Genomic DNA, 27,211 nt, shown 5'->3' with positions numbered 1-27,211 from the left:
CTCTCAATAGGAGAAAGCTTCTAAGAAGTCTTGAGGCTTCTCAGAACTGTTTTTATAAATGATGTGGCTAGTCTAGATTCATCCTTTGAAAAATCTTTTTTATCTAAAGGAGAGACATCTTTGCTGAATCAGTTTTGCTTATTCTAGAATGCTGCTGTCATATGGGTTTTGCACTAAAAATAATCACTAGCAAATATGTTTTCACCTCTAACTGTGGAATCCTAACGAAACTGTTTTGAAAAAGAGCTGTCTATAATAGCAGGATGTTGAGTGGTGATGTAATGCAATATTTTAAACAGAATTTCTCTATCTTGCTAAATGTAATTAATCAAACAGACCTGACTTTTGTTAGTTGGAAGTACCCAGAAACCATGTGTGTGTTTGCAAGTTATGGTAAAGTAGTGCACTCCTCTAAGCTCCTTTTTTACTGTGTCTCTTATTACAGCACACAGATGTTCCCTTGCTGTGATGTAATGTACAGTAAATCAGGAGACAGTCCAGTTGAATTTAATTTAGTAGTAACGTATGCTTTAAAAATAAAATCCATGGCAATGATGGCTATAACTGCTGCTTACTTTAAATAAGAAGCAAGTTTAGCAGTGAAAGGAAGATTGAAACATTTTTTGCCCTCAACTTTTTCTGTTGAAACTTTGGTCTCTGCTACTCTATTATTTCAAACATTGTGAGTTGCTGAAGTGGAAGAAAGAGGAGGCAGAATCCTGCCAAATGAAAAAAACTTCTGTCACTTTTCTTCCTAGAAAAATCCTTACAGCAGAGTGAGAATAACCAAAAATTTCAAAGTTTTTTCTAGTTAGTCTCAACATACTGCATCTGCAAAAGAATAAGACCCCATTGTCTGAGTACGAGTAATTTTAGTCAATGCTCTGTAATGTAAACCTTATGACACTTGGGTAGGATCTGTTAGACAATGTTCTCTTGACTTGACTTGCACTGGGGTGTGAAATAAAATAGTGTTGGCAGTGACTCACTGCCAGTATCCCTGGTGCCATTAAGTTCATGCCAGCAGGAAAAGGGTTTTTGCCAGCCTCATTTGTGCTTGGAAATTCTATCATGCATTTTAGCATTTTCATCTTAGCCACTTTGTTGTAATTAATGTGGTTCTGGGAGTGTATCCTTAACCTACTGGTTCTTATAATCCCAAATCAGTGAACTCTGCCTCCACAGTGTGGAGTTTGGGTCATTGCCACGTAAATGCTTCTTTCAAAGTTGCCACCTTGTGGACTTGCACTGGCTTCATTGCTGCTTCACTGCTGAAGTTCTGGCTGGTACCATAGAGATGTGTAAAACCAGTGAGAACTGTTGCCTCAAGGTCCCAAAGTGTGTAGAAGCAGAAGCTTTATTTTATTTTTAAGACCTGTGAGTCTTTGTAGTCTGTCGTCAGGAAGTTAAACACCCTCTGCAGGCTCTTTAGAGGATTCTTAATGAGGTGGTGGTGAGAGAATCAGTTGTAGATACTTTCTGCCAGATGTTTACTCAGCATGATACAGTGGCGTGTAGGCATGGATTAGGTTGTGGCAAAAGTGCATCTGATCAAGTATTTTAGCAGACAATAATCAATAGCAAATGCTTAGGAAGCATCATAAGGGACAGAGAAAGGATACAGTCGTGTTTTTCTTCAATACTCTTCTAGCCTCTAGTAAACTGAGGCTTAAAAACTTCCTGTACCGGATGTGCTCTCTCTTGTGAGGGTAGCTTGGAACGAGATAGCTTGTGTCCTGGAAACAGCAGAGTTGAGTTAGTCATTGCACTTTGGAGCAGGGATAACTTTGAGATGTTCTCTGCTTCTACTAAAGGTTTCTGCCTTTGCAGTGGGGATGGCTCCAAACTGCACCTGGAGTTTTGTGTGCTTCTCTGGCTTTCTGGCCCGAGGTGTTAACTTTGGAATATTCGTACTTTTCAGTATAAGAAATTCATGCTTGTGTACTTTAATAATGATGCTTTAAAATGTGGTGCTTCAGCCACCTAATATAGCATCTGGCTGTCCTGGCAGTAGAGGTGAAAATTCCAAGACAGAGTTGGATGGATGGCTGGGTTTGTGAACCATTAGAGCTGTGCCAAGAGCAGCTATTCTCATTCATGAATCATGATTCTGGAGTCATGAGCTGTGCTCATCTATCCTAGATAAATTTGTAGACTTCTCTGTGAATTAGCTTGTAGACAGCATTATGCTGTCATGGGTCTGTTATTTCTGTCATACTGATAAGGCTGAAGAGAGCTAATTCTAGACAACCCTGCCATATCTCAAGCAGAAATAGCTATTGTTTTGACTTGTAGTGGTTCTAATCTGCCTACCTCAAAATTACTATAAAAAGTGGATTTTTATTTTGGATGTCCATGCTGGAGTTGCTCTTGCTTTTCTGATGCAGTGAAGCAAAGAAGGGACCTAGTGTTAGTTGTTGAGCCGAAAAGTTAATTGCAGGGTGGGCTGCTTTCCTGGTTCTCTGTGGTGCAGCACCACCAGTCAGAGATGGAGGCAGCTGACTTGGTTACAGAGGCTTGCTTTTGTGGCTGAAATACCCAACTTGAGTGCATAAGTGTATGCTGGCTGCAGTAGGCCTCCCTTCCTCAGCATATATTGCTTCAGAAATTACCAGCAAATTGTCACTGAGATTTGTAATTCTAATTCCTCTTCTTCTTGCCTTTTAAGCAGTCTCATTTGCAAGTAATGGGCAACTTTCTTTTGGCATGTGTTACCCATTTTAACTGCTGTTTCCATTCGACAAACTGAAGCTGCAGAGATTATTTCATCATGAGATAAAAGAATAAAATTTCAGATAAGAGGAACTGAAAAGAGCTGTGCACATTATTCATATCAAACAAATTTGAGTTTTATGGATCTAAATCCATTTAAAATAAAAGTTGCATGTTGCATATATTTGTGGGCTAAGAAAGAAGAAAGGCATAATGAGCAGCATAGATTATTTTTCTCATTTCCTTCTGCTGCTGAGGTAGTTTGTTCTGGTGAAGATGAGCTTTCTGAAATGCAGGCTTTTTAGAGGACAGGAAAGAGCTGCTTGCTGTCTCATCTCAACAGCAGTTGCCATCACTTTGCACTACAGCGGAAATACCAGTAAGGAGTATGTGGGTCGCAATTTAAGTGACACCATGGTTTTCTATAAGGCTGTTCCTGAATCTGAAGTTATCTAACATATCCCTTCACCAGCATGGTGTGAATCATCCCTTCAGTGAGGAGATGCACATTTACCAGAAACTTTGGGTCTCTGGCTTACATTATTTGTCTGTGAGGCCATCATGTTGAATATCCCAAAATACTTTTGAAGTGTGACTGCCACAGGCAAACTGTGGGGGCGTAAACCAAAAAGGAAGAAAAGAATGGTGAGGAAACAGGTTATCTTAATATTGAGAGAGTTTCTCTGAAGGAGGGAAGACACTGCAATATGTTTAAATAAGTAAAACCCTTCTGTTTGTTCTTACTTAGGTGGCTGAGAAATGGTGGATAAGAGTGTCTGCATGGTTCAAGGTTTATATTTAACTTGCAGTCTCATTTCTTTTACATGATGTCTACGGCTCCTCAGGGTTTTTAAGAAGACTTAAAGTCAGGACATGAATTGGTAGAGGAGAATTGTAATGTGGTAACTGTTGAAACAAGCAGATAGAAGTGTACCCTGGAAGAAAGTTTCCTTGGGTGTGAAAATTATATCTAAAGAACGTTGGTTATGTGTATTTTACTCCTTGTGTGCCACATATGAATGGTATAGGATGTATTCACTATGTGGTGTATGACTGAAATGCAGAAGCTATGCAAGCAGTTCAGTAAGTAAACAGGAATTTTGTATGGGAAATGTTATGTACACCAGGGGAATGTAGGCAAGGGGGAGTGCTGATATGTAGGAATGTGATAAATCAAGAGGTGCTGAGATTGGTGTGTTGTACTGAAGAGATTCCAGTAGGTGCACCTGGCACAGGGGAGTTGCCTCTGATGCACTCAGAGCAGAGGCTGCAAGGCACCGCACTTGTGTTTGTGCTTCTGCTGCTCTTTGAGAAATAAAAACTGCATTTTCCTGCCTCTTGATGAGGTGGCTTTGAACTGCATGAGACTCTGTAGGTCAAAAGCGTTGCCAAATTTAACATTGACATGTTTGAGGTTTTTTTAAATTTGATTTTTTCTTTTTTTGTAGGTTTATAAAATTTCCCCCAAATTTGCTTTCTTGGTGACATCCGGTCCCTTTGTTTACACGGCAATAGCTGTCATAAATGTGCTTGTGAACAGCAGTCTTCTTCGTGGGGAGGCCCCCATGATCCTCTCACTGCATCCTTCTTTCACTGTGCCAGACAACAGATTCCAAGTTCAGACAGGTGAGTTCTTCCTGACACAGAGGGGAAACGGTAGCTTCCTATTGATTCACACTTCTTCACTTGCAATGCAAGGTTGAGTCAAGACCCTGTGCTCTACTGTGAATCTTAATTCTTTTTGTTAATGACATAATTTACAGGTCTGTGACAGAGAGGTGATAAATTATAAAACAGTTAACCCCATCACTTCATGTTTTTTTCAGGAATTTTTTTTTTGCTATGTTGCAAAATAGGTGTGCTCTTTCTCTTGCTTCTAACAGTGAGAAAAAAAATCCGTTAAACATTCATTCATAAAATCACAGTGCAGCTACTTTGTAATGCTTCTGTCAATTTGAGATTAAATTTTTGTTAAAAGCTGCCTTTTAGTGTTGTTGTGATGTAGGAGAACTGGTGAGCAGGAGGATTGATTGCTCAGGTATAACATGAGCAGGAGGATTGCTTATGTAGTAATCAGCTTTCCATAGCTGCTGTATTGCAGCAGTTTGTGTAAAGTTTGACTGCTAATAATATAAAGCAAAATAGTACCCATGTAATAGATTTTGAGAGTCAGCATTGTCATTTAAAATCTTCTTTGGGCCCTGTTTGCATGATAAAACTGCTTGCCTGGTTGGTTGACTGAGTAATGAGGTAGTGACAGGGACTGAGCATACAGAGTTAATAAATGTCAGTGTGGTACTTTTGTTCAGGTACACTTCGTTTGTTGTTTATGCTCTATTAATAATTGCATGGCAAGACATCACTTTGACTGTGCAGGTGTAATGTCTTTTTCTGCTGGTTAACGTGGTTTTATAGATAGATAGTTGATGTATTTTTTGGTTTTGAACCTTGTATGATGTTGCTGTTAGGGTCTGTAATCTAACTAGCATTTCTTTGGGTAAGACTATATCTGGAAATCCACAGATGTGCATGTAGTTAAGGTCTGTGTCTGATCACGTTTCTCTACACTAGTTCTTTCTATCTTGAGCTCTTTCTTTCTCTCTTCTGAACTTAAAGATGTCTGTATCTAAATTTAACAAATAGCTTACTACGTGTTTTGAAAGTATTAGACCAATACTAATGTGTATTAATGAATCCAATATGTAGTCTTTAAGACAAGCTAAATACTGTATTTCAGGCTACAAGAAAGAGATATTTGTTGCTTTTTTTCCCTGAAGATTTTCATAGATAGTTTGGGTACTCAGGATTTTAGTGTGGTCAGGTCAGGTGAAGTTAGCCACATGTATATAGTGAAGGTCTTTTAGTATATAAGAGGAAACAGCGAGTATTTTGTCACTGGTATCTTTCAGAGATCTAAGTACTGCTGCAACCAATATCAGTGAGTAGAGAATTTACTGCACCAACAGAAACTGTATTTTTATCTGGTGTTTCACTGAATGTGTCCTGAGCTTCATGAAAGAAGAAAATGAGAGCCCTGTGAATTCTGTTGCTTGTTTTGTTCTCTCACATGGAAGTATTTTTCTGTAGGAATGATTGTCCTTTGCTTTCAGTGCTTCAGTTTGTACCTCGGAACGTGGATATTGGATTCTGCACCTTTAGCCAGCGCATTGAGAGAGGGCTGGCAATGGCATTCCTGGAGGTGAACAAACACCAGGAGTTCTACAACTTCACTGTGCAGGTGAGAGCATGAGCATGTTTTGTGTCTGTCCCTTTCCCCCCCCCCAGCTTTGCTTGTCCTGTGTTTCATCCAGACAGTAAAATGAGTTAGGTGTTCACTGGCTATCACTTGCAGTCCAGGTAATGTGGAACTATGAGGCTTTGTCATGAAGTCAGTTTGGGTTTTTCCCCTGCAAAGTAATATGGCACGACATACTCCAGCTTATATAAGCTTTTGGAAAAAAGCTTGTAAGGTAATGATTTATATCCAGAAGCATTATTGAATATGATAAGGTTTATAATTTCTCAAACAAAAACTGTTCAGACCCTTACCAGAGTCACTCCCATCATGGTTTACTATAAAAGAGTAAGGTGTGGTTAAAAGGTTTTTGTTGGATGAAAGTTTTCAGATCTCATTGCCATGCTGGAAACTGTTTTAGGGAACATAGGAGTTACATGACCCTGCCATCCTGTGAGCAAACATGCTAGTTGCTTCTGAGGTCTAGAAATACTTACAGTATATGATGTCTGTGACAGCTGCTACTGGAACTTCACACATGAAGGGTATTGCACATGTGCAGAGCTCTGAATCAGCCAGCAGAGCTTAGAACTCCCTGGAAAGTCAGTAATTCAATTTAATGAGACCAACTCCCTCTTCTGTTTGAATTCTTAAATTTAATCCAACTTTGTTGTAATACCAAACTCAGTAAAAATTTTATTATGCTGTTTAGCTGACACCATAAATATCCATCTGTGACACCCTAAAATAAATTCAGGAACAAAAATGACAGATTAATTTTGAGTACCTTAAGTACAATGTAGTACATATAGAAAAGTGCTCAGAACTTTTAACACAGTGTCACGGCGTAGACTGAAGACAGAACATGCAAAACAATTTTTTGGACTATCAACTTAGCCAACTTATTTTAAATACTTCTTATTTTTCAGATGAGGTTTATCTACATGAATACAGTTGCTGTGTATTTGGTGCCACAAAAAGGCTTCTAGCCAGTGGTGGGTTTTGGGTGTGCATGGTGCAGGAGATTTTAACCAAGAGAGCATCCATTTTCAGAACGGCTTTTTTTTACCGTAATCAGTCCTTTTCTTCTGTTCCTTGAGGTTCGGTATTCATCTAAGGCTTATTTATGACTAAGTTTATTTTGCTGACTGTCTTGCTCTGTGGCTTTTTTCTCATTATTTACTGGGTTGTAGCTTTCAGATCACTCTGGACTATGATTGACCCTAAAGGATAACTCTTTGAAGGGGAATTCACATGTAACTTTTCCTCTTCCACAACTCAGCTGGCTGAACCAATCTGGAACAGATGTTCCTCTGTCTTGATGTGAATTTCCCCCCTCTTCATATTAGAGGAAAAAGAAAAGTCTGTCAAGGAAGGGATGGAAATGGCAGCAATTTGATTTTGCTGACCCTGCTTCAATACTGTCTTTTCAGATACTGAATATAACTCTAAGCAGGCCTGGGGTGGCATTTCGACAGGGCCCTGTGAGCATTGTTTTTGCCATCCGAGACAGGTCTGGTTTTCTAAATGGGTCCGAAGTCAGCGAGCAGCTCAGAAACTTGTCCGTGGTGGAATTCAGCTTCTATCTGGGTTTTCCTGTGCAGCAGATTGCTGAACGTGAGTATTTGCTGTTATCCAATACTGCAAAATACTTTTGTCTAGTATCTTCCCTCTCTACGATTTAAAAATAATTTTGTGCAAAAGTGATAATGCAGCTTCAAGTGCCTAACTTGTAACGTGAGTTTTGCAGAGCAAATCTGTACCTCTTTCTGCTCACATTTGGGTGGAACAACATCTTGCTGCTTTTGTCATCATACCTGCGTTTTGTGCTAGGTCAGTTGTACTTAACCTGGCTTCGTCAGCCCATTGGTCTTAGTCCAGATCTAAAAAACAAGAAAATCACTAAAATCAGTATTGCTGTGAAGTGCAGCCCAAGGCGTGTCTCTGTGCTTGTCTACAAGAGGCCTTTGCCAATTCTCAGGATGGTTCACTGCTTTTGGCATTGTGCTGCTCTTAACTGTGTCTCTGACTTCTGGAAAGCCTGGGACGCTGGCTAAATAAGCTGATATTTGCCCATATAGTCTGAATTAATTTGTCTGTGTGGTCTTTTATGTTTTAAGGTGTTACCTTTCTCACTTTTTATGTACGTTTGCGTGGCAAGTTACTTTTTTCAGACCACCGTTATCCTAAACATAGATGAATGGCAACTGCCTGCATGACAGAGCTTGCTTGACACTTGGCCTTGGCAACTTATGCTTGGTTAGATTTCTCAGATGACTCATGGGCGTAAGCAAGATCATAGAACAGTACTTGCCTTTCCCCTGCTAGTGGGTGTTACTGACTCAGTCCATTAGTTCCCCATTTCTCCTATCTCACTGTGTTTTTAATTTTCAGAGTCATTTCTGTGAGCTGTAGAGATGCACAACATCTGACACAGTGAGTTTTGCAATACAGTTAAACATCTAGTGGAGAATCAGGTCTAATAGTAGCTGGTGTTCGTTATGCAGCTGTGTATGTCAGTGAAAATACTGTAGAGTCACTGTCAACAGAAAAGTTGCTCTTCTTAGCAGCTTTTGATCTAGGTAAGATGATTGCACAGGATACTTCCCCATTTACTGGAAGCAGTTTAAACATACTAATTTTTTTAAGCTTTTTATTTAACTTTTTTCAGGATTTTTGATCCCTCTAGTCCCATAATCAGTTAAAAAATGTATGAGGTTTTTGACTCATTTTCATTAAGCATTTCTGTTCTCATTTGGTCTCATATAGAGTGTGAGCTCTCTGCAGTAGTAAGTCTGTTTAGTGGAGCCAGGACCAAAAGTCTTGAGAATCCCTGTCCGTAGGTGACTAGCCATTTCTTTCTATCTTGGAAGCCGCAGAACATCTTACACTGGGAGCTACGGTCTTCATTGCTCACTGATTTAAAATAAACTGTTGCTCTTTCCTTGATTGCTTGAAAAACACTTCTCTTTACTCTGTCATCTCTTTTATGCATTTGCACTTGAGTTTAGGTAGCTTTTAGTCCCTGGTAATATTTTTGGTGTTGAGGGATGCTTTTTTCCCTGTGATGAACAGATTGGCTCTTACACCTTTTAGTTTTGTCCACATACTCTGAAGTTATATTTGTAGTGTATTTGCAGGTTGCCCCTTGCCTGGGAATCCATATTCTGGATTGTGCAATGTAGCTACGATGCAATAAAGTGATAACAGAATTTCTGCCAAGGCTGGTGTATCCTTGAAGAGAGGCTGGTGATAGGGAGAAGACATTCCTGTTAAGCATGCATGTACATGGTTCTCCTTGGTGTTGCAACTAGATAACATCTAAGGTCCCTTCCGAACCAAACAATTCTGTGATTCTATTCTTGTTTCCTGATGGTACTTAGGAAATTTGAAATTACTTTAGTGCTTGTATCAGGAGCTGTCCCTGTGTTACCTGTGTGTGTACAGTGCCTGGTCAGTGGGGATGACTCCAGGCCAGTGCCAGTGGAGCCCTGTGGTCACTCACATGTCAATTACAAAACCAAGTAAAGTAGAATGAGTGGAGAAGTCAGGATTTTTAGGAACTAAAAATCTTTCCAAAGATTGCAGTGTAGAAAACACGAGAATTTGGTGGATAACATGTCCTGAATTCAAGAGCATCTTGTCAGCATTTGACTTGCTTGCTGTTAGAGGAGCTCCTGTTTACTGTAGATTGAGCCCATTGCAGGACAGCACAATTCGGGTTTTCACTGGTCTAGTTTGGTCTCCGTGGTGCTTTCATAGGCACTCTTCTGGAATACCAGCTGTGGTGCTAGTTGGTAAATTGGCAAAGTGGGAACATAGTTTCTCAGATTACTGGAGCTGTGGATCCTTCTGTCAGCAAGCACAAATGATGAATGTAGTTCAGGCTCCTTTATCAGTGAGACAACCACAGCCAGTTATTTTTAGCTGTTCCTGCAGTTTTTTACACTGCTGCTGTGACTGGATTTTGAGCCGGAGAGTTTTAGATCTTCAGATTCAGAGCCAAAAATCCTGTCCAAAGCCTCAGCAGCATTGGGCAGATCCTTCCTGAAATATTTTATTCAACAGACTGTTGGAGGTGACCAACAGCCAGATTCTCAAAGCTACTTTGGCAGGGAGATGCCTAAATGGTTTTGTTTTCTAGGCCCTGAACTCTGCATTCATGCTTTGCCTTGCACTACAGAGCAACTGTAGCAGGGAATGTGTTACAACACCTTAGACTGATAACAGCTTCTTTGGTCCCTGCAATCATTATGCAAAGCTCTGCTTTCAGTGTGACTTTTTCTAGGAAGGTTGGATGTTTACATGTAAACAATCTATATATGTTAGTGTTTATATGTAAATATGAAATGTTCCGTGCCATACTGTTCTGTGCCATTTGTGCCTTAGTTTATCAAGCATGCTAACAATTAATACTCTTGGTGGTGACTTTCCTTTTTCCCTTAAGGACTCTGTGCATGATCTTGTAAGTTGTGTAGTTGCTTCTGAAGAAATTGCATGTGGGTGAGCTGCACGCCAGGGCTCAACCCCCAGCTTGGGTGGTTGAAGTTGATCATACCCAAGAAAAGCTACTTGTTGTGCATGTCAGCATTGTTAAGTGAGACCTTGACGTCAATATGCCAAATATGAACCTTGTTCCAAAGAGTATATTTGCTCCTTGCCTCTTGTTTTGCGTTGCCTTTTGCACACTGTACTTCTCATGGTTTTTGTTCCCATAAACAAAATGTCCTGTTTATGGTTTTAACTGTGTTGTTTGTCCCTACATCATTAACACCAGGAATTCTTTGTCAGTTTTTTTCCGCACTCAACGTAGAGTCAGGATCAGGAGTGAAAGTAGTTTGACAGATTTGGACTGTTCTTTGCAGGAATAGGGCTGTGAAAGTGGCCAAACCTGGAAACTTCCAGACTTCTTTCCTCACAGGACTTCTAGGTGACATCAGCTATATGTTCCTATTCAAATGTCCAGTTTGCAGCTTTCCCATGCTTATTTTTCATTGTCCACATTATAGCTCATGTTTCAGATTGTAAATTGGTTAGATGGTCATGAACTACATGTTAGCAGAAAGAAAACCGAGTCTAATGGCAGGGTTTGGGTGCCAGTTCATTAAAAATAACAAGAAACTGGATACTTGGTATCTCTTTATGGCTAGCAGATTTCCTGGAGGACAGGTTAAAGGCTAGCTATGGAGTAGATGGCAGTATTTGCCTTCATGAACCTACCCTGAATAAAGCTCTTTGTTTTGATTGGGACTTGAAGTAGAAAGGGCTGCCTTGGGACTTGCTATTTTTTTCAGTGCCAAGGAGCACTTTGTTGCATGTCGTCTATTTTGACTGTCTTGGACATGTTACAAGGCCAATAGGATACATAAAAAATTGTATGATATGGTCCAAGGACTGCAGAAATATTTGGCAATTTTTTTCTGGGTGGATTTTGGATCAGATTTTAAACAGACACTCTGTTGCTATTGCCCACACCCCAGTATTTGCATGGCATCTTATTTTTCATTTCATGCCTTCTCATTTCAAATACTGCATTCCCTCCATGATTTCCACTATTGTTCTCCATTTATCAGAGCTAAGAATGATCATCACGATAGCAGATTTGTCCTGCATGATCCCACACATCTGTAGGAGAGAGTCGGAGATCCTTAGAACGTCTGGCAGTGGCCACACTGCCTGAGTGAAGTGCTTTAGGCTGCTGTCAGTAGGTCTCTGGGTGACCAGGTGACCCTTTCCCTTTTCATTCAGCATCAAATTGGTGCTGTTACACGGTATGGTGCTCCAGGGCTGTGTGTTAGAATCTTCTAATGATGCCAGCATCTACTTCATTAATGCATCCAGAGTCATTAGCAGACCAGCTGCAATCTAGCTAATAATTGCATTTTGTCTATCCTACTTCCCCCTCAGAATAACAATCAGTCAGTGCTGTTTATAATTGTTAGTTCCAGAGGACATTAGAAATCTTGCAGATATGATCTTGCTGCAGCGCTGAGATTTCAGATGAGCTCAAGATCTGTGTATCAGTGAGACACTTCAGTGACCTGTGGTATAAGAGTTGGAACCTGTGTTTGATGACTTCTGACAATTTTCAGCAATCTCTGTCAGGTTTTAGAACCTAGCCTAAGTTGGCAATGATCGCAGCACATCTTCATTTTCAATGTCAAGATTTTCTGCTCAAGTTGGTTTATTTTTAAGTTGCATTAATTCCGTGGAAAGTTTAATGAAAAGTCACCCAGCAATTTGCATGAATTAAATCATTTTCAAGTACTAATTAGAAAAAGTGTGAAGAGCACAGTAAGTATTGAAGCAAAACATGATTTTGGGTTAAAGAAGAAAAAATTCAAAATTACTAGGGGTTCAAAGCATTGTGGTCACTGTAAGGTTTTTGATTTCCTTATCCTGCTCTTTCCATGCGTTAGAAGACAACGGAATCGGTTTTCAGTTTAGTTGATGCTTTTTTTGTTCAACTTCCATTTCTAAATTGAAATAAACAATTGCATGACTAGAGTAAATAGAATTTCAATCTAAAAGCTGCAATCAGGAGAGTTGAGTAGCAGGATGCCAAAAATAAATGGGTGTGTTTAAATGGACTTTGAGGTGCTTTTTGCTTGTCTGAGAATTTTGGAAATTTAGTGCATCCTGATCACTTGCATGGAGGGCCAGTGTTTCTTGTTCAGGAAGGACCATGTTCTAACACCCTTCTGAATAGTAAGTCACAGAGTACCAGCCAGATGGTCATCTTGAGGCTAGTGGTACTGTTATTGAAATAAAGGTGGAATAACCAAAAAAAAATATTTTTTTTTCCAATAGGAGTTAGTTATAAATCTGTGAAAATAAAAGGTAAAATGTAACGAATGATTCTTCTGCTTTTACGTTAACCAAAATTTTTCTAATTTTTTAAGGGGCAAAAGAATCAGATTTTTGGTTACACTGACAGAGAACAGCTTGTCTACAAATTCTTGCATCATTAAATTCAAAAAACTTCCATTTTCTCCTTCTCTGAAATGTGAGGTAGTGGTAAGTTATTCCACAGCTGTAGACATCTTTAATTTTAAATTGATCCAGCATGGGCCAGGTCATTTAATTGTTATGTGCTGCATTCTTTCTGACTATGAAATGGTTTAAAAATTAACCTTTGTATAATGCTTAGCAAACTGCATCTGGATTAAATATTTTGACAAAGTTAAGACCATTCCTTTTCCTTATTGCCATAGTGAAGCTTAAGACTTCCCTTGAGGAAACTGTTGGCCCAGCCCCCATATTCACTTCTTTCCCAACATGTCTTTACTGCTCTCCAGTGGAAACCTTGGGAAAAATCTTATCTGTACTGAAGTCAGTAGAAATAGACTGTTTTCCTTACTGAGGCAAAGTTTTCCCTCTAGAGCAGAGGATTTTTTTTGAAAAGTTTGGAAATTAAGAAAGCTTGGAGCCACCAAATCAAACAGAAAAGCCATGAGGTTTGTCTACAGCAGTGTTTCTACGTGCAGTTATTTGTGTGTTTTGTAAAAAAAAATATTATCAAGGTGGTGTTTTTTTTGAAATGCTTCTCCCTGCACAAGTCTGGAAGACAAATCTCTTGTGTTTAGTTCTCTGCTTTACATTTATCGTTTCCTTGTAGTTTCTGCCTCGGAGAAGGTCTTATTTTCATCCTGAGACACTCGTGAGTTGCCTCACTGCCCTTTGAGCAAGAGTCTGATCCTGCAGCTAGCTCAGTAAGAGTCACAGTTGAGACAGTGAGCTTTTCAATTCCTGGGAGCAATGACCTCGGTGCAGCAGCTTGAAGTCTTTCACATTATAAATCTGACTGTTTCAGTTAGCTTCTTTTTGTTAGAGACAAACTCAGCAGTGTACGTTCGGAGCACTTTCCTTGCCATTGTGTCTGCGTTGCCTCAGGAGCAGTAATGCATCTGTGTAAATAAGATGCTTGCTGACAGTATAAATTATGTAGTGGCTTCTGGTTTTGTGTATGTTGCTCAGAATACTGTTCTTACGGATGTTTTTCCTCCATTCTGTTTTTCCTTCAGCCTTTCATTATCCTAAGCTTAATGTGTCCCAGTTGATGAAATCTTCCTGGGTGAGAACAGGTACGTACAGTCTCTGTGAGTAAGTAAAAGTGCAATTAGTTGTGTTAGTGGGATAACTAGCCTGCGTAAATATCAATAGCTTAGGGGTGCTGCATTTTTATGAGGTAATAACATGTCTGAGCTGAATAAATTCTAAAACCAAAGGCCCAGTGACCTGGAATATCTGCGAAATATAAATCCCTGGTCCAGAATTAACTACTGAAATTCCTTGATAATTCACAAAGCACTTCTTGTCTATAAGGCAGTTCATTCTTAGTGAAACAACTCAGACTGTCAGGCATAAAGTGTCTATTCTGCATGTTGTCAATATGCCACATTGATTTTTAGATATCTACTTTAAGTGAAAATTAAAATTTTATTTATGTGACACTTTCTACCAAAACATGCCCAGAATAAAACAGAGTGAAAATAGATGAATTCTGAGTACATGAAAGAGTTTCATCACATTTCATTGATCTCTTCTGATTCGTTCACAGAAGATCCCTCCCAACAAAGTCTTCTGAATGTTTTATTCTGTAATTTACAGATGTGGTTGAGCTGTCACGTTTAGGTGCTCAAAGGCTGTTGAGGTTGCCTACCTGCTGTAGGTCTTACCTGCTGCTTTTAAGCTTGACTGGTGAGGAGGCTTTTGCCTCCTTAACTTGTTCTTAGGGTGCAGGTGCCCCACTGGATACCCTCTAGTCTTCCTAGAACTTTTATCACCTATAGTTCACCTGTTGTATAGACTTACTCTTTTTTGCAGGTTTTTTCACCTCTCACCGGTCACCACTTTACTCTTCCAGCAGGAAACCAAACTGCACCTTAATTTCTGAAGCCCACTTGATTTGTTTTGGGGAAGGAAGGTGTAGAATTTCAGATAATGCTCGCTAATGTGGGAGAAGCTCCTATGCGTGTCTCATAACCAGTGGTGTCCTTCCTTAGAGGTTTATCTTGGCTTTTTTTGGCTACACCTCTTCCCTCTCTTGCTCAGCCTTAGATTTGTCCATTGCTGCTGAAAATTCCCTTAGCTCCTGCAGTAAAAAAATGGGTTCTTCCAGCTCTGAAATCACATTCCCTTGGGTTTTAATAAACTTCCTGCCTGCAAGATTCTGAAAGCTGCTTGTATCAACTTTTTTTTTTTTTTTTTTTTTGCTGTAGAGGGATTTTTTGTAGTCTCAGTTCTTGCAGGATTCTGGGAAGAGCTAGTAGACTTTGGCCGGGTTAGTGCTTTCAGTCAGTGTTTTGTATTGTAAGGGTAATGAATCATGCCATGGAAAAATGATAGAATCTATGCATGTAAAGATTTTTTATATCAAATTACCCAGATATATGTGCATGTATCCCAATAGTCATAAAAAGCTGGGATATGCAGTGTTCTCCCTCTGTTGTAGAATACAATTCATGCTATTAAACATAATTTATTGATGCTGAAATCCAATACACAGGCAGGAACAGTTTTCAGCTTGGTATATGTAATAGCCTTAGGTCACTGTCTATTTTGCTATTTAATTCTGAGATACTTAATCTGTGATTGAATTTAGAAGACAGATACTGTTGATCTCAGTGAGAAATCATGAAAATGTTTCCTTTTTCTGACATCTGTGGTAAAAAGCTTCAAATTGAAAAAGTGGCTTTAATATATTTGGCTTAAAAATTTTAAAAAAATTAAAATTATATTTAATTAATTTTTATCTAATCGGGGGCTTTTTATTATCACCACACTTAGAAGGAAATAAATGTGGAAACACATAAAAAACGACTTCTAACAATACAGTCATTTTTAGTGGAGGAGAATTAAAACTGAATTTATTTGATGCAGTCAGCAGTGAGTTGGTTTGCTGTCCTGGAGGATTGTTCAGTTGGATTATCTGAAAGACTGAATTATTTGAAAGCTCCATTCACTCCACATTTCTCTAACTGGATGCCATCTTGCTAGTAAAAGTCCACCCTTTTTTTTTTTCATTTTCCTTCAGGGATTCCTCTCAGCATTAGCTGCCCCAGTGACCCAGGGTACCTGGTTGCCAAGTGAGCAGGGCTGCAAAGCTTTTTTTTTTGTGCAGTGATTGGCATACTTATTAATCTTATCAGGGGAAGTTGCATTTGAATATGCAGCTTCATTCATGTGCTGCTGTTCTACTTTTCCACCATGACTCTGAACCCTTGCCCTCTCCCATCTCTAGCTCTGTGTCACTTCTGAACACAAAAATTTGACTGCAGTTAGTTGAAGCAGACAATGTTTTCTCTTCTAGTAGTTTTTAAAAATTCATTGAATGCTCATGATTTTAGGCGTTTCCAGAATTGAAATAGTTTCCTTATTATCCTGGGTCTCTCTAGCCTGGTTAAGGTTCCAAAAAAACCCTCTGCCTGAATTTTTCCCCCCCCCCAAATTACTTATGTTGACTCTTTTTCCCCTCCAAATGTCTCCCTTTTCCACCATGTAACCTCCATCTGAACAACTCAGAATTCCCATTTAAGTACAGGTGCTCTCGAATTGCCCCTGAGCTGTCACTGGGCGACTCAAAGCTCGCAATCAAAGTTGTGGAGAAGAAACAGAAAAGTTTTACTGGTGAATTTGTTTTGTTGGCTTGCTTTCTGTGCAATGCAGTTCTCCTGGGCGTCATGGACCAGCGAGTTCAGGAGGAGGTGTTCCGCGCTGAGATGGAGAGGAAACTCGCACACCTGTTCAACGAGGCCTTGGTCAGAGGGCGGATCTGGAGACGGGCCAGCTTTGCGGGCAGCAACATCGTGCAGGTATTAAGAGCTCAGAATCAGAGGATGAAAGATAAAGGTTAACAAATTACTGAACAAGTTAATGTGAGCGTTAACAAAGTGGTCAGGTTTTGAGTTGAGAAATACAACTCAAAAGCACGTGTCACCTTTAGCTAGTTGGTGATACTTGTGTTTTGCACCTAAAATACATTTCTTTTAACACCACGTAAGTCTTTTAAGCTAAACGTAAGAAATGCAAATAATTAATTAGGTGCCTACTAAAAAAATCTGATGGCTTCTTAGAAACAACATTGAAAATTATTTGACCAACATCTTCTTCTGAAAATGTTCTGTCTTGTTTGGCTTTCATGGAGTGTCTAGCAAAAGGAGACAGGATGATCATCTGAAAAAAATAATCTCCTGGGGCAGCTACTTCACACCTCTCTGTGATGTTTTGGCAGTGGTGTAGAAGTACAAAGTAGAATTGTGTGTGAATTGATGCAGCAGTAAAGTAGTACATTCTACCCTTTAACTTCTTCTTCATCACAGTAGTTCTGGTCTCAGGGTTGGTTTTCAGGTAAAAATGATTAATCGTGCCAAATTCTGTGTATATAGCAACATCGGTTATCTGGATTCCAGTGCTGCTTTAGAATTTTGCCGCAGGTGGATTTATTCACATAAAAGTTCAAGAAGACTTGGATATTAAATTTAAAGTTTTAAATTCTGATGGTTCTTTCTAGTCAGTTCAACAATCTAAAAGCCAAAGTACTTTTTTAATGGCTCATCTTCTTAAAAATTACCTTTTCCAGCTAATTCATTGACAGTTGGTTTACCTCCCAGATGCCCTTTTTGCATTTCAGACCTATTGTCTTTATTTAATTTAATCCTACAGTTTTTGCTACCACTTAAATTTCCAGATGTTGGGATGTTCTTACTTCTGCTTTCCTGTCTCAGAAACATCTGTTTCAGTAATAGAGATTTTATTTTATTTTTCTTCTGTACAGCTTTGAATTGCTGCAAATAGGTGTCTGCTTCAGATCTCCTATTCCCAACACCTCTTATTGCACTTGTTCATTATGCCTTTGTCCTCCCTTTGCATATAAATTAAACAAATATTCCTTATGTTGCTAGAGAAGATACCACAGCCTATAAAATGTGTATGTTTAGATTACAGTTTTATGGCTTTGCACAGTAAAGCTCAGGTAATTTATTTTTTCATGCACAAAATTATGGGCACATCCTTTTTTAGATAAGGAGTAGTACTTCGGAAAGTGAAAATACAGCATTTTTCTTTTGACTTTGTATTATGTACTGGGACATAAGATGAGGTGTGCAGATCATGTTCCAGACAGCAGTGCTGCTCATTTATGCTGCTTAATTAGTGCAGAGAGCCTGCCAACTGCTGTCTTTGGGCAGAGGAGGATTCTATTCATTACAGTCAGCACATCTTACCATCACAGGGCTTCTCCAGGTGCTCCCAGCCCACACTTTCAAGTAAGGGTTAGAACTGCAATAAAGAAGATGTGGAAGAAGGGAGGCTGAAAAGATAGAATGCATGCAGTGAGGTGTGTTTGTTGGGTGTCCTGCTTTCCTGCATGACAACAGCAGGTACCTGCAGGTGCCACAGCACCTTGGTGGCTCCCTTGGCAGGATGTTCAGGTGTGTGGCAGGTGAGACAGCCTGAGAGGCTGTTGTGTGCTGCTGGGCTGATGCACCTCGTAGTGTGCTCCAGACGGAAGGGTAGTTTCTTTCAAGGGTGTTCCCTGTTACCTGAGGATCTTGTGCGTGGGCATCTGCTATAAACCTTCTACTGCTGTTAATTCTGTTCCTCATAGCCAAGTTTATAAACTCTGTTTGAAGTGTGTTTGTGTCTCCCAGGAGAACTAATAATGTTTCTCCTGCTTTATATTCAGATTTTCCCATATATATTTCTTGCACACAAATCAGTGACTGCTATAATAGTAGAGCACAGTGAAGTGAAAATAAGAACAAAAGCTGCCAGCACGAAAAGTGTTGCATAGTTTTATTAATAGAACATTTATATATATCCATTAAAGACTAGACTCACATTTCACTTGTGTTGTGACCCTATAGACCAGAGTTTTTCCTGAGGTGAAATATATTTATAGTGTATTGAAATGTGACATTTCTAAGCTCTGTGGAAAATCAGGACTGCAGGTCAAGAGGTGAAGCAATTATTTGTGAATGTTACTGCAGGCATATTAGTTTCCTTTCACATGCTCAGGAAATAGAAGTGATACCTTGTGAGGTTTAGATTTCATTTCTAAAGGCATGTGTTAGTACCTAAGAATGTTAAAAATTATGCTTTAAACCTAGACAGTCTGAAAAAGAGCTTTGGAGGGTACCCAAATAGCAGGCTTTCCCCTCCTGTTTGACTGTCTGTGCTGTTAACAGGTGGCACTCCACGATAAAAAGAAAAAAAAACCTGTAACCATTTTGTACAAAAACCCCTCTGAAGCCTCACACCTGGCTGTTATACTTCAGATAGTTCCACTGATTTTTGTGTGATGTTGTATTAATGTTTCCCGGAGTAAATCATACATATTTTCAATATGCATCTTCTGTTGCTGCAGATTTGAAGGCGCATGCTTCCTGTGGTTTGCATTGCATCTGCAGAGACTCGTGCTACATTTTGTCAACAGTTTACTGTAATAATTCTCATTACATTTTTTAGGAATTAAATGGCTTAATTGTAGTTTAAAAAATACACCAGCAGCTAATAAAAAAAATTAATTTTTCTTCCTTTCAATATGCTTGGTCCTTTGAATCTAATAGAAAGTGGAAAGATGATCCTAGTAAATTAAACAAAGAGGAATGTTCTGATTTAAAGAACATGTTAAGCAGCATTTTAGTTGCAGTGTGTGTGAGGAAGTAGCAGTTTATGAGAGAACGTAATGACTGGATTGAGCTTTTCATTAAGGCAAAAATTCGTTTCTGCTGACAGTTTGTCTCTCCTGTCTGAGGAGAGCCTGGTTTGCTGTGAGTTTTTAGGTTTATAAATAAAGCCTTTGGGCACTGCTGCTCACCTTTTCCTCTGAGGCTTTTGGCCCCTCCAGTTGCTGCCCCAGGCAGCAACTTGTCAGGTTGCTCGCAGCCTGTTTGTACCTCTGTGTGCTGACCACAGTACAGCCTGAATTAATTGCCCAGACATTAAAATCATACTTCTGAGACAGAAAGAAGATCTTTTCGATTTTTTTTCCCAATGTGATGAAGGAAGGAAAAAAAGGAAAATAATCCTCATGCACGAGCATTAGAGATTGTGTGTGCATATCTCCTTGTTTCTAAGTAGTGCTCATGCCTTTGAGACCCTGAAACAGTTCACCCAGGGGTTCCTTGCTCCTGTGGGGATTGCTGGCCAGGACATCCCACTGGCTGGCTGGGACTCTGAGAATGCCTTGGAAGCTTCCCCACCACTTGTATTTCCGTGCTTGAAATTATAAACCAGATTTTGTTACCAAGGCAACTCTGTTCACTGACCTATGATATTCACTTGAAAACACTCTTTAAATTAAATTTACTGACACCTGAACACAGTTAAGCCTTTCCTCTGTGGAGGTTAAATGCGCATCTAGTATCAACAAAGATGGTATCATTTATGTACACAGAAGTTGAATTAGTCTTTTCTTCTATTTTTTTTCTTTCCCCCCACACCCTACTTTCTGCCTCCTGCGTTTAAAAATGTATCTCCTTCCTCCCTATGTCATCCCTCACTGCCAAAGTATAAATGTAAAATGCTTAAATGCTTCCTTACATGTGGGCTGCTTTGCTGGATGGCTGGCATATAGTATTTGTCTCTGCTTGCATTCTTAGCATTCTCAGAGACAGAGACTAAACCAGTCTGAAGCTGCACAAAGAGTATAATTTGGAACCATGTGTCACAAACCTCAGAATACAGAAACTCTATTGAAAACAGGCGCAGAGACTGTGTACCTCAATTCCATGACCAGATCTGAAACAGTTTAAACCCAGTATGCCATTACCTGTGTTTCAGAAAACTCAGAGGCTAGGCTAGTTACAAAAATCAGTAAGTAAAATTTAGTGAATCAGTGTGACAGAGATGAAAACTGAGCTACTGATACTGTCACAGGTACTGTGTTTATGTACTAATCTAATTGTTTTGTATTTGCTTCCAGACTACCCTACTAGTTATCAGCTTTCCCAGAACAGAAATCCATAACCATCTCCCCATGGTTTTGAAATTATGTCTGCAGCTTCTCTCTGTGAAGCTTCTCTCTCTGTGTGGTGTGAGCAGTCATAAAATACTGTGTATTCAGAATGAAATATTTCAGATAAAACTTAGCTTACAGTAGTGAGCTTAGCTCATCAGCAGTAGCCTGCACCTTCACTGAACTTTCTTGTGCTTGTTCCCATGTTCTCTATGCTGTGTTGAAATACCTCCAGCTACTTCTTCCTATCTCCCTTCTCACTGTTCTCACTCATCCCTGTTCCTCAGCATAGGGAGCCATATGCTGTTGTTTTTGATCCTGTGTTAAAATTCGTACAGTTTCAGTTTTGACAAATTGCACTGAAATCTTGTCCTTCTTACCCTCTGTCTTTTCTAAAAGCAGCTGTGGAGAAGTTCCTTTGTTAACCCATTCAGTCAGCTTGGGACCATTACCTGATGTGTGTAACACACATAATTATGCTTCTTCGTGGCTTCTTCTCAGGCTGTAAAATATATGACAGTTCAGTTTAAGAATTTTCTAATTTTCTCTGATTCTGTGGCTGTGCTATGCACAGAGGAGCTTCATAAAATTAAAGCACTCACTCTCCATGTGAGTTAAGTGCTGTTTGGGAGGGTTTCATCTGTGCTGGAAGAAGATACCAGGCTGTGGCAACCTACCTGAAGCAGACATGATGTAAAGCTGTGGACGTTTGTTAACTAATTGTATATTTGAGGTCCATGAAGCCAAATTTAGCTTCACAGCCACCAAATATGTGTGTTGAAACCTTATTTATTGATGCTGTTTTGTTATCTTCAGTCAGGGATTTGTTTTCCCTTAGCTGTAGAAGAGGGACTGGTGTTCAGGTGAGCAGCAGCATCATTTAAAAGGTCCTGTTAGCAGCTCTTGCTGTGTTTCAGAGATCTGCATATTTTTCTGCTCTATTTGTAGATACTGTTTCTTGCATCAAATATGGCTGACACTGAACATTATTCTTTTCTTTCAGTTGATTTGCCCTAGAAGACTTTTATGACAATTGGGCTTTCTCTTGTTCCATTTTTCTCCCTTCTTTATTTTTTTTTAATATATATATATATACAGCTTGCTGTTACCATTCCTGGGAGATGCTTTTTTAGGACGTGTTGAGTTGCTGTTCCCCAAAACCAGAACATCGTTCCCACTGAGCTAGAAATTGTACTTGTTTCCTTCAACGTGATTTGTTTCGTTGGAAACTAGGGAAGAAAACAATACAAAGATTTGCTTTTGTAAGCCTCAGACATGCAAACATTTGTGTGTTTGCTTTACCTTAGGCCTGTGGGCAGTTTCTGAGATTATAATTTATTAAATATGTACTTTATAGCAGAAGGATAATTCTGAAGGAAGCAAAATATATTGCTCTATTTATGTCAATTCCTTCCAGAGCCCTTCAAACTCTTAAAAAAAAAAAAAAATACCTCTTATTATTTTTTGTCCTAATACTTGTTAGAGCTCACCATTACATGGTAAATGGTTAAACAGAGGAGAGTTGTTACATAAAAAGTTGTTATATATTCTGTAATTTTACAGGAATTCAAAGTTATGTGGTTCTCATATGCAATGTAGATGTTTGGTGGTTAGGGAAGTATCTACAGGGCTACCTCATAGCATGCATTCTTTTGATTATTAATGCCTTTAGATGTAGGTAGGAAGAATTGCTTCCCACAGCGTCAAATACATTCCTTCCTGAAGAAAGGTGGATGCCAAGGGGAGCTGTTTGGAGGATGAAGGTGACTGTGCAAGTGCTTAAGTTGAAAAAGAGCCAAGTTTTATTTGATGCTAACAGAATATTCGCCTGTGTAGCTGCTTAACATTTAGAAAAACTGGAGCAGAGAGGTGTATATGTAACGAATAACAAATCACAGAGCAGGTATTTAGAGAAGGGAAAAGTGCAGTCCCACTTCTTCTAACCACCGATTGCTAAAGGCAGTAGAGGCTTCCAGGGTGGCGCAGTTGGCATCTTTAGAGTGAAAGCAGTTCTCTTACTTACCAGATGTGTACATTGTTATAATACAAGTAGGAGGGAAAAAGGAAAGGTTTGCCATAAGAATGTATTTTATAAGTGATCACTTCTCTTGAAATTTTCTGTTCAGTTACAGTAGGGGAGAGAGAGAACTGTAAAACCAAATGTATGGGAGCTCCAAATAAATACAACTTCAAATGTAAAAGCTTTGCAATTTCCTTTCAGATTGTGAATGTGTCACGCCTAGTTGGTGTTGATAACCCCGTGGAGCTGATCTATTTCGTGGAGGACCAAGATGGGGAGAGACTGAGTGCTCTGAAGTGCTCAGACCTGATGAACAGAGTCGATATCCAGCGGGCTGCCATCATCCTTGGGTACCGCATTGAAGGCAGCGTTGCACAGCGTAAGCCCCGTCACATGCACACCGGTGCCGGCAAAGGCAAACAGGAGAAGGGTGTCTTTAGCTTGTGGCACTGCACAGTGCCCACTGTTGTGGTGGTTTTTTCTTGGAGTGCTGCAGCTTTGACTCTCCTGAGGAAATCAGTTTTAGCAGCCTTGCAGTGAGCCATGCAGTGTTGCCTCTTGAAGACCCTGCTGAGCTTAGGGTTGCAGCGGGGTCCTTAAGTCCAGCCTCACTGCATTCACTCCGTGCTTGTGCTGGAAAAGTACTGTGCTGATTAAAGACCTTCCTGCCATTTTCATCTCATCCTGCTAGTCCAGTGTTTCTTTTCAGTTTGCCTTGCCCAGGGGCTTGCACAAACCTCACAGTTGTGAGATGGAAGGGTGTTGGTATGAAATGCGTGTTTCCTTTAGCTGAGTGATGGCAGTGTATTTTAACACAAGTCACTGCTTTTTTGTCTGAAGTACTTTCTCTGTGGAAGATGTACACTAAGGGTAGTTGGGGCATTTATTTCTTCCACTGAATGTGATTGACCTTGGTTTTGTTTGTCCATCAGTAATACATAAGTAATATGATCTTTTAATGAATATAATATGAAATTAATGTGATATTTTTTACTAGATACACATCAGAATAAATAGGATAGGTCATGTAAAGTCGTATAATTACCTTATTCGGGAGGCCTGGTATATAAAGAATTCTCTGTTAGTAGCAAGACAGAATACCTACTCAAAATTCTGTATTACAGTCAGGAAAGAAACTTAAAGGTATCTTAGGAACAGACAAGTATGATCTGCAAAATACCTCATTGGTATGAATGCTTAATTACCTTTTCTCATTTCTGTGCAATATGGAGGCATGAGTTACATGGTACCACAGGGTATTTTGCCAACAGAACAAGCATGTGTCTGATATTTAAAATTCTCTGCAGAAAGAAAAGAAAGAAAATAGTAATAATTTTACCATCTGTATGTGTTTCTAAATTTTGTCCCTCATTAAAACAGTTGTGCACAGATAGGTCAGTAGCTCATCTACATCTGCTTAATATCCATTATTGGACTGTAATACTGGTTAGACCAAAGTGAAAAGAGTTGCAAGAATAAATTTTCTTTACAAAAATGATAAATGTTGGACAAACTTCTTAAAGTGTTCATAGCTTATTGTGCATGTTGAAACTTGTTATCTTTGACCTGTCATTAGAAAGTTCTTCTAAGAGTCACAGAACCATAAAAATCCTTAAAAGCTTCTATTGGAAGAAACTAGACCAAAAAAAAGGTTATTTTTATAACAGAAAGCATAATGCCAGAAATGAGCTGCTAGATATATAAATTATAAGATTTCTGTGTTCCTTTAAGTTCTAGGCTCATCATTGAAATGGCTACTAGTAAAATGATGTATTGAAAAAAATAACTTGAAAACATCATTTTTCGAAAGTGCATCAATTTGACTAGAAATGTATTATTGCTACAGTTTTTAGTCCCATAATAAACCACTTTGCAAAATTATCAAATAAATGTTTTGTCATTTATTTCAGTTTCCCTTTTACAAAAATGACTTGTTTGATTACATTTTCCACCAGTTTTGTCTTCTGCTTGGGGCTAAAGGATCTCACACACTGACAATGAAACAGAGAGAAGAAAAAAAGTAATCATCAGTGCAGAGCTATACACCTTGTGGAGGAGGTTCAAATTGTTTTTGATAACAAAATGTTAAAGAGGCAGCTGGTGATACTGCCTAAAGCAGAAAACAGGCAGCAGTGTTGGAAAGTCTGTCTTACCTTTGCTAGTGGTAATTTTTTTAGACCCATTTCACTATGTCAGCTTAGTTTTGGGTTACAGGATGGTGTGGCAGAAATGCCATTTTCGTTAGTATTTTAAGCACGAGTCTTCAGAAGGTGGGCCAGGACAAATGATCTCCTGCTCCATGCTTCCTGAGCATGACATACCTTAACTTACAGTGATATGCCATTTCCTGTGATGTGCAGCTGGTTTCTGATAAATGTCTTAACTAGCATTTACAAGACCTTAAAAATAACCTTGAAGTGTCCTCAGTTTAAAACATAACAACATGGTTTTGCTGTCTTCCTTTTAACTTTACAGCTGTGGAGAAGCTGAAGGAGTCCGCTTCAGAGACACAGAATGGCAACCTCTGGATTATCGTTGGGGTAGCAGTCCCGGTTGCCGTGGTGCTCCTGATTGTTATTATTTTATACTGGAAGCTCTGCCGAACAGACAAGCTGGAGTTCCAGCCAGACACAGTGAGCAACATTCAGCAGCGACAGAAGGTAAAAGGGGAAGCTGTGCTGAGAGGAGCTTGAGTATTCTGAGAATAAACGATGTGAGACTCTGAGGAATACCTGGCATCCTTAACTAGCATGTGTCAACACAGTTTCAGAGCATTCCAGTTTACGGGGGGAGTGGGAACAGGAAAGCAGTCTAATGATAGTTGAAGTCAAGAATCCCACAGTGTTTTATTTATTCTCCTGGGTACTTGATACTGCATTAGATAGATCCATCCTTCTGAAATGTGGGCACTGAGGCTGAAAGGAACCTTTCTTTATCACTTCATTTCAAGGCTGTGGATGGGACTGAATAAGAAGAAATGTACTGAGTCTTGAATTGCTGACCCTTGTTTTCCCCAGAAGGCTGAATTTATTTTTTTTTGAGAGCTTCTGCTAACCAAATCTGACAGCTAAAGTGTACCACCCATAATACTTCATTCTGGAACTAGAATTTGCTAGAACCTATCCTGGGTGCTCCATGTTCTGCCAGGGCTCTTTTTGTTGCAGTTGTGAGAACCTGTTGCAGTACTAGAACATTCATTAGTGGATCTTTGTGTACCTGCATAAATGAGCTTGTTGGCCAGTGTTGGTTAGGATAGTGAGAAATTCAGTACTCTTGTCTTTTTCTTGCCCAAGAGCATAAATCAAAAAAATTGTGATCCAGGTTTTTCACAAAGGACGTATTCAATAAGAAGAATGATAAAGTGCCTGAAAGGTTACTTTCTTTTGACAGCCAAAGAGAGCCTGTGTGTCAGAAATGCTTGTTACTGACTATACCTCCAGAGGCATTAATAAAGGCAAAATAATCTGCCTGTGTTAATCCTGTGGTACTGCATTCATGTTCTGCACTGTGACCTCACGTTCAGTCACACACTTTTCTCCATAACAAGCCTTGTCTGTACACCATGCTCTTTCAAGATAATTAATGATGTGAAAGATGAGAGAAACAGAAAGCGCCTGCACTTCCAAAGCAGTCAGAACAAATCAATACCAACTTCCACTTGTCTTGCGACTGTGAATTGTGTGTCAGGATCCAGGCTGGCAACAAGTGGTACCCTTTGATGAATGCCACCCCCAGTACCTTGTTTCACCTCTGCTGTGGTAATATGTAACACACATTTTTGACTGAGGAAGTTTCCCACAGTAGTTTTGACTAATTTGAGAAGGGTCATACGAAAGAGGCAGGAGAGGGCCACTACCCTTGGTACACTGTTTGATCACATTTTCAGTACCTCTCTGCTATCACAAGCTTTTTTTGTAAGGAAGCAGTTGGGTTGTATTGGCTGTAAGGCCAGAAACATCTTTCATATAATTACTTCTGTTAAAGAAAATGGCTCAGTTGCTTTTCCCCACTGCTTCCACAATATTCTTCATCTCAATCATTCATGAGTCAGAAGCCTCATCTTGTTTATATGCAAGTCTTATTTTGGATTGCCTAGGGAATCTGTCACTTTGCCTTCTTTGGGGAAGTTGCTGTAAGCAAACTAGAAAGAACCAGTAAGGACATCTAGTTTAATCCTTGTGCCACTGGAGGTAAAGCAATAAAAAGTGTCTTAAATTTTTATCGCTTTGCACATCAAGCAACTGGAAGAACCTACTTTGCAAACCATTTCCTCCTTTTCCCAGAA

The 27,211-nt window shown here is 39.4% G+C and overlaps 1 protein-coding gene across 5 annotated transcripts in view; it reads left to right on the top strand.

The window, feature by feature from the left end:
* Positions 1–27,211, top strand: part of KIAA1549 (KIAA1549 ortholog) — a 141,454-nt gene that overhangs the window by 74,310 nt on the left and 39,933 nt on the right. For all 5 annotated transcript variants that reach the window (XM_066183891.1, XM_066183890.1, XM_066183893.1 and 2 more), the window contains exons 4-10: positions 4,161–4,338; positions 5,823–5,950; positions 7,381–7,564; positions 13,972–14,031; positions 16,616–16,761; positions 23,128–23,305; positions 25,402–25,586. In XM_066183891.1, the coding sequence (XP_066039988.1) occupies positions 4,161–4,338; positions 5,823–5,950; positions 7,381–7,564; positions 13,972–14,031; positions 16,616–16,761; positions 23,128–23,305; positions 25,402–25,586 (1,059 nt within the window). The remainder of the gene's footprint in view (positions 1–4,160; positions 4,339–5,822; positions 5,951–7,380; positions 7,565–13,971; positions 14,032–16,615; positions 16,762–23,127; positions 23,306–25,401; positions 25,587–27,211) is intronic.

The sequence above is a fragment of the Chamaea fasciata genome, unplaced genomic scaffold (genome assembly GCF_029207755.1).
Source record: "Chamaea fasciata isolate MVZ Bird 193981 ecotype frontalis unplaced genomic scaffold, bChaFas1.0.hap1 SCAF_5, whole genome shotgun sequence".
NCBI classification, from domain to species: Eukaryota; Metazoa; Chordata; class Aves; order Passeriformes; family Sylviidae; genus Chamaea; species Chamaea fasciata.
Note: the sequence above shows the minus strand (reverse complement) of the source record. Positions and strands in the feature narration are given on the sequence as shown.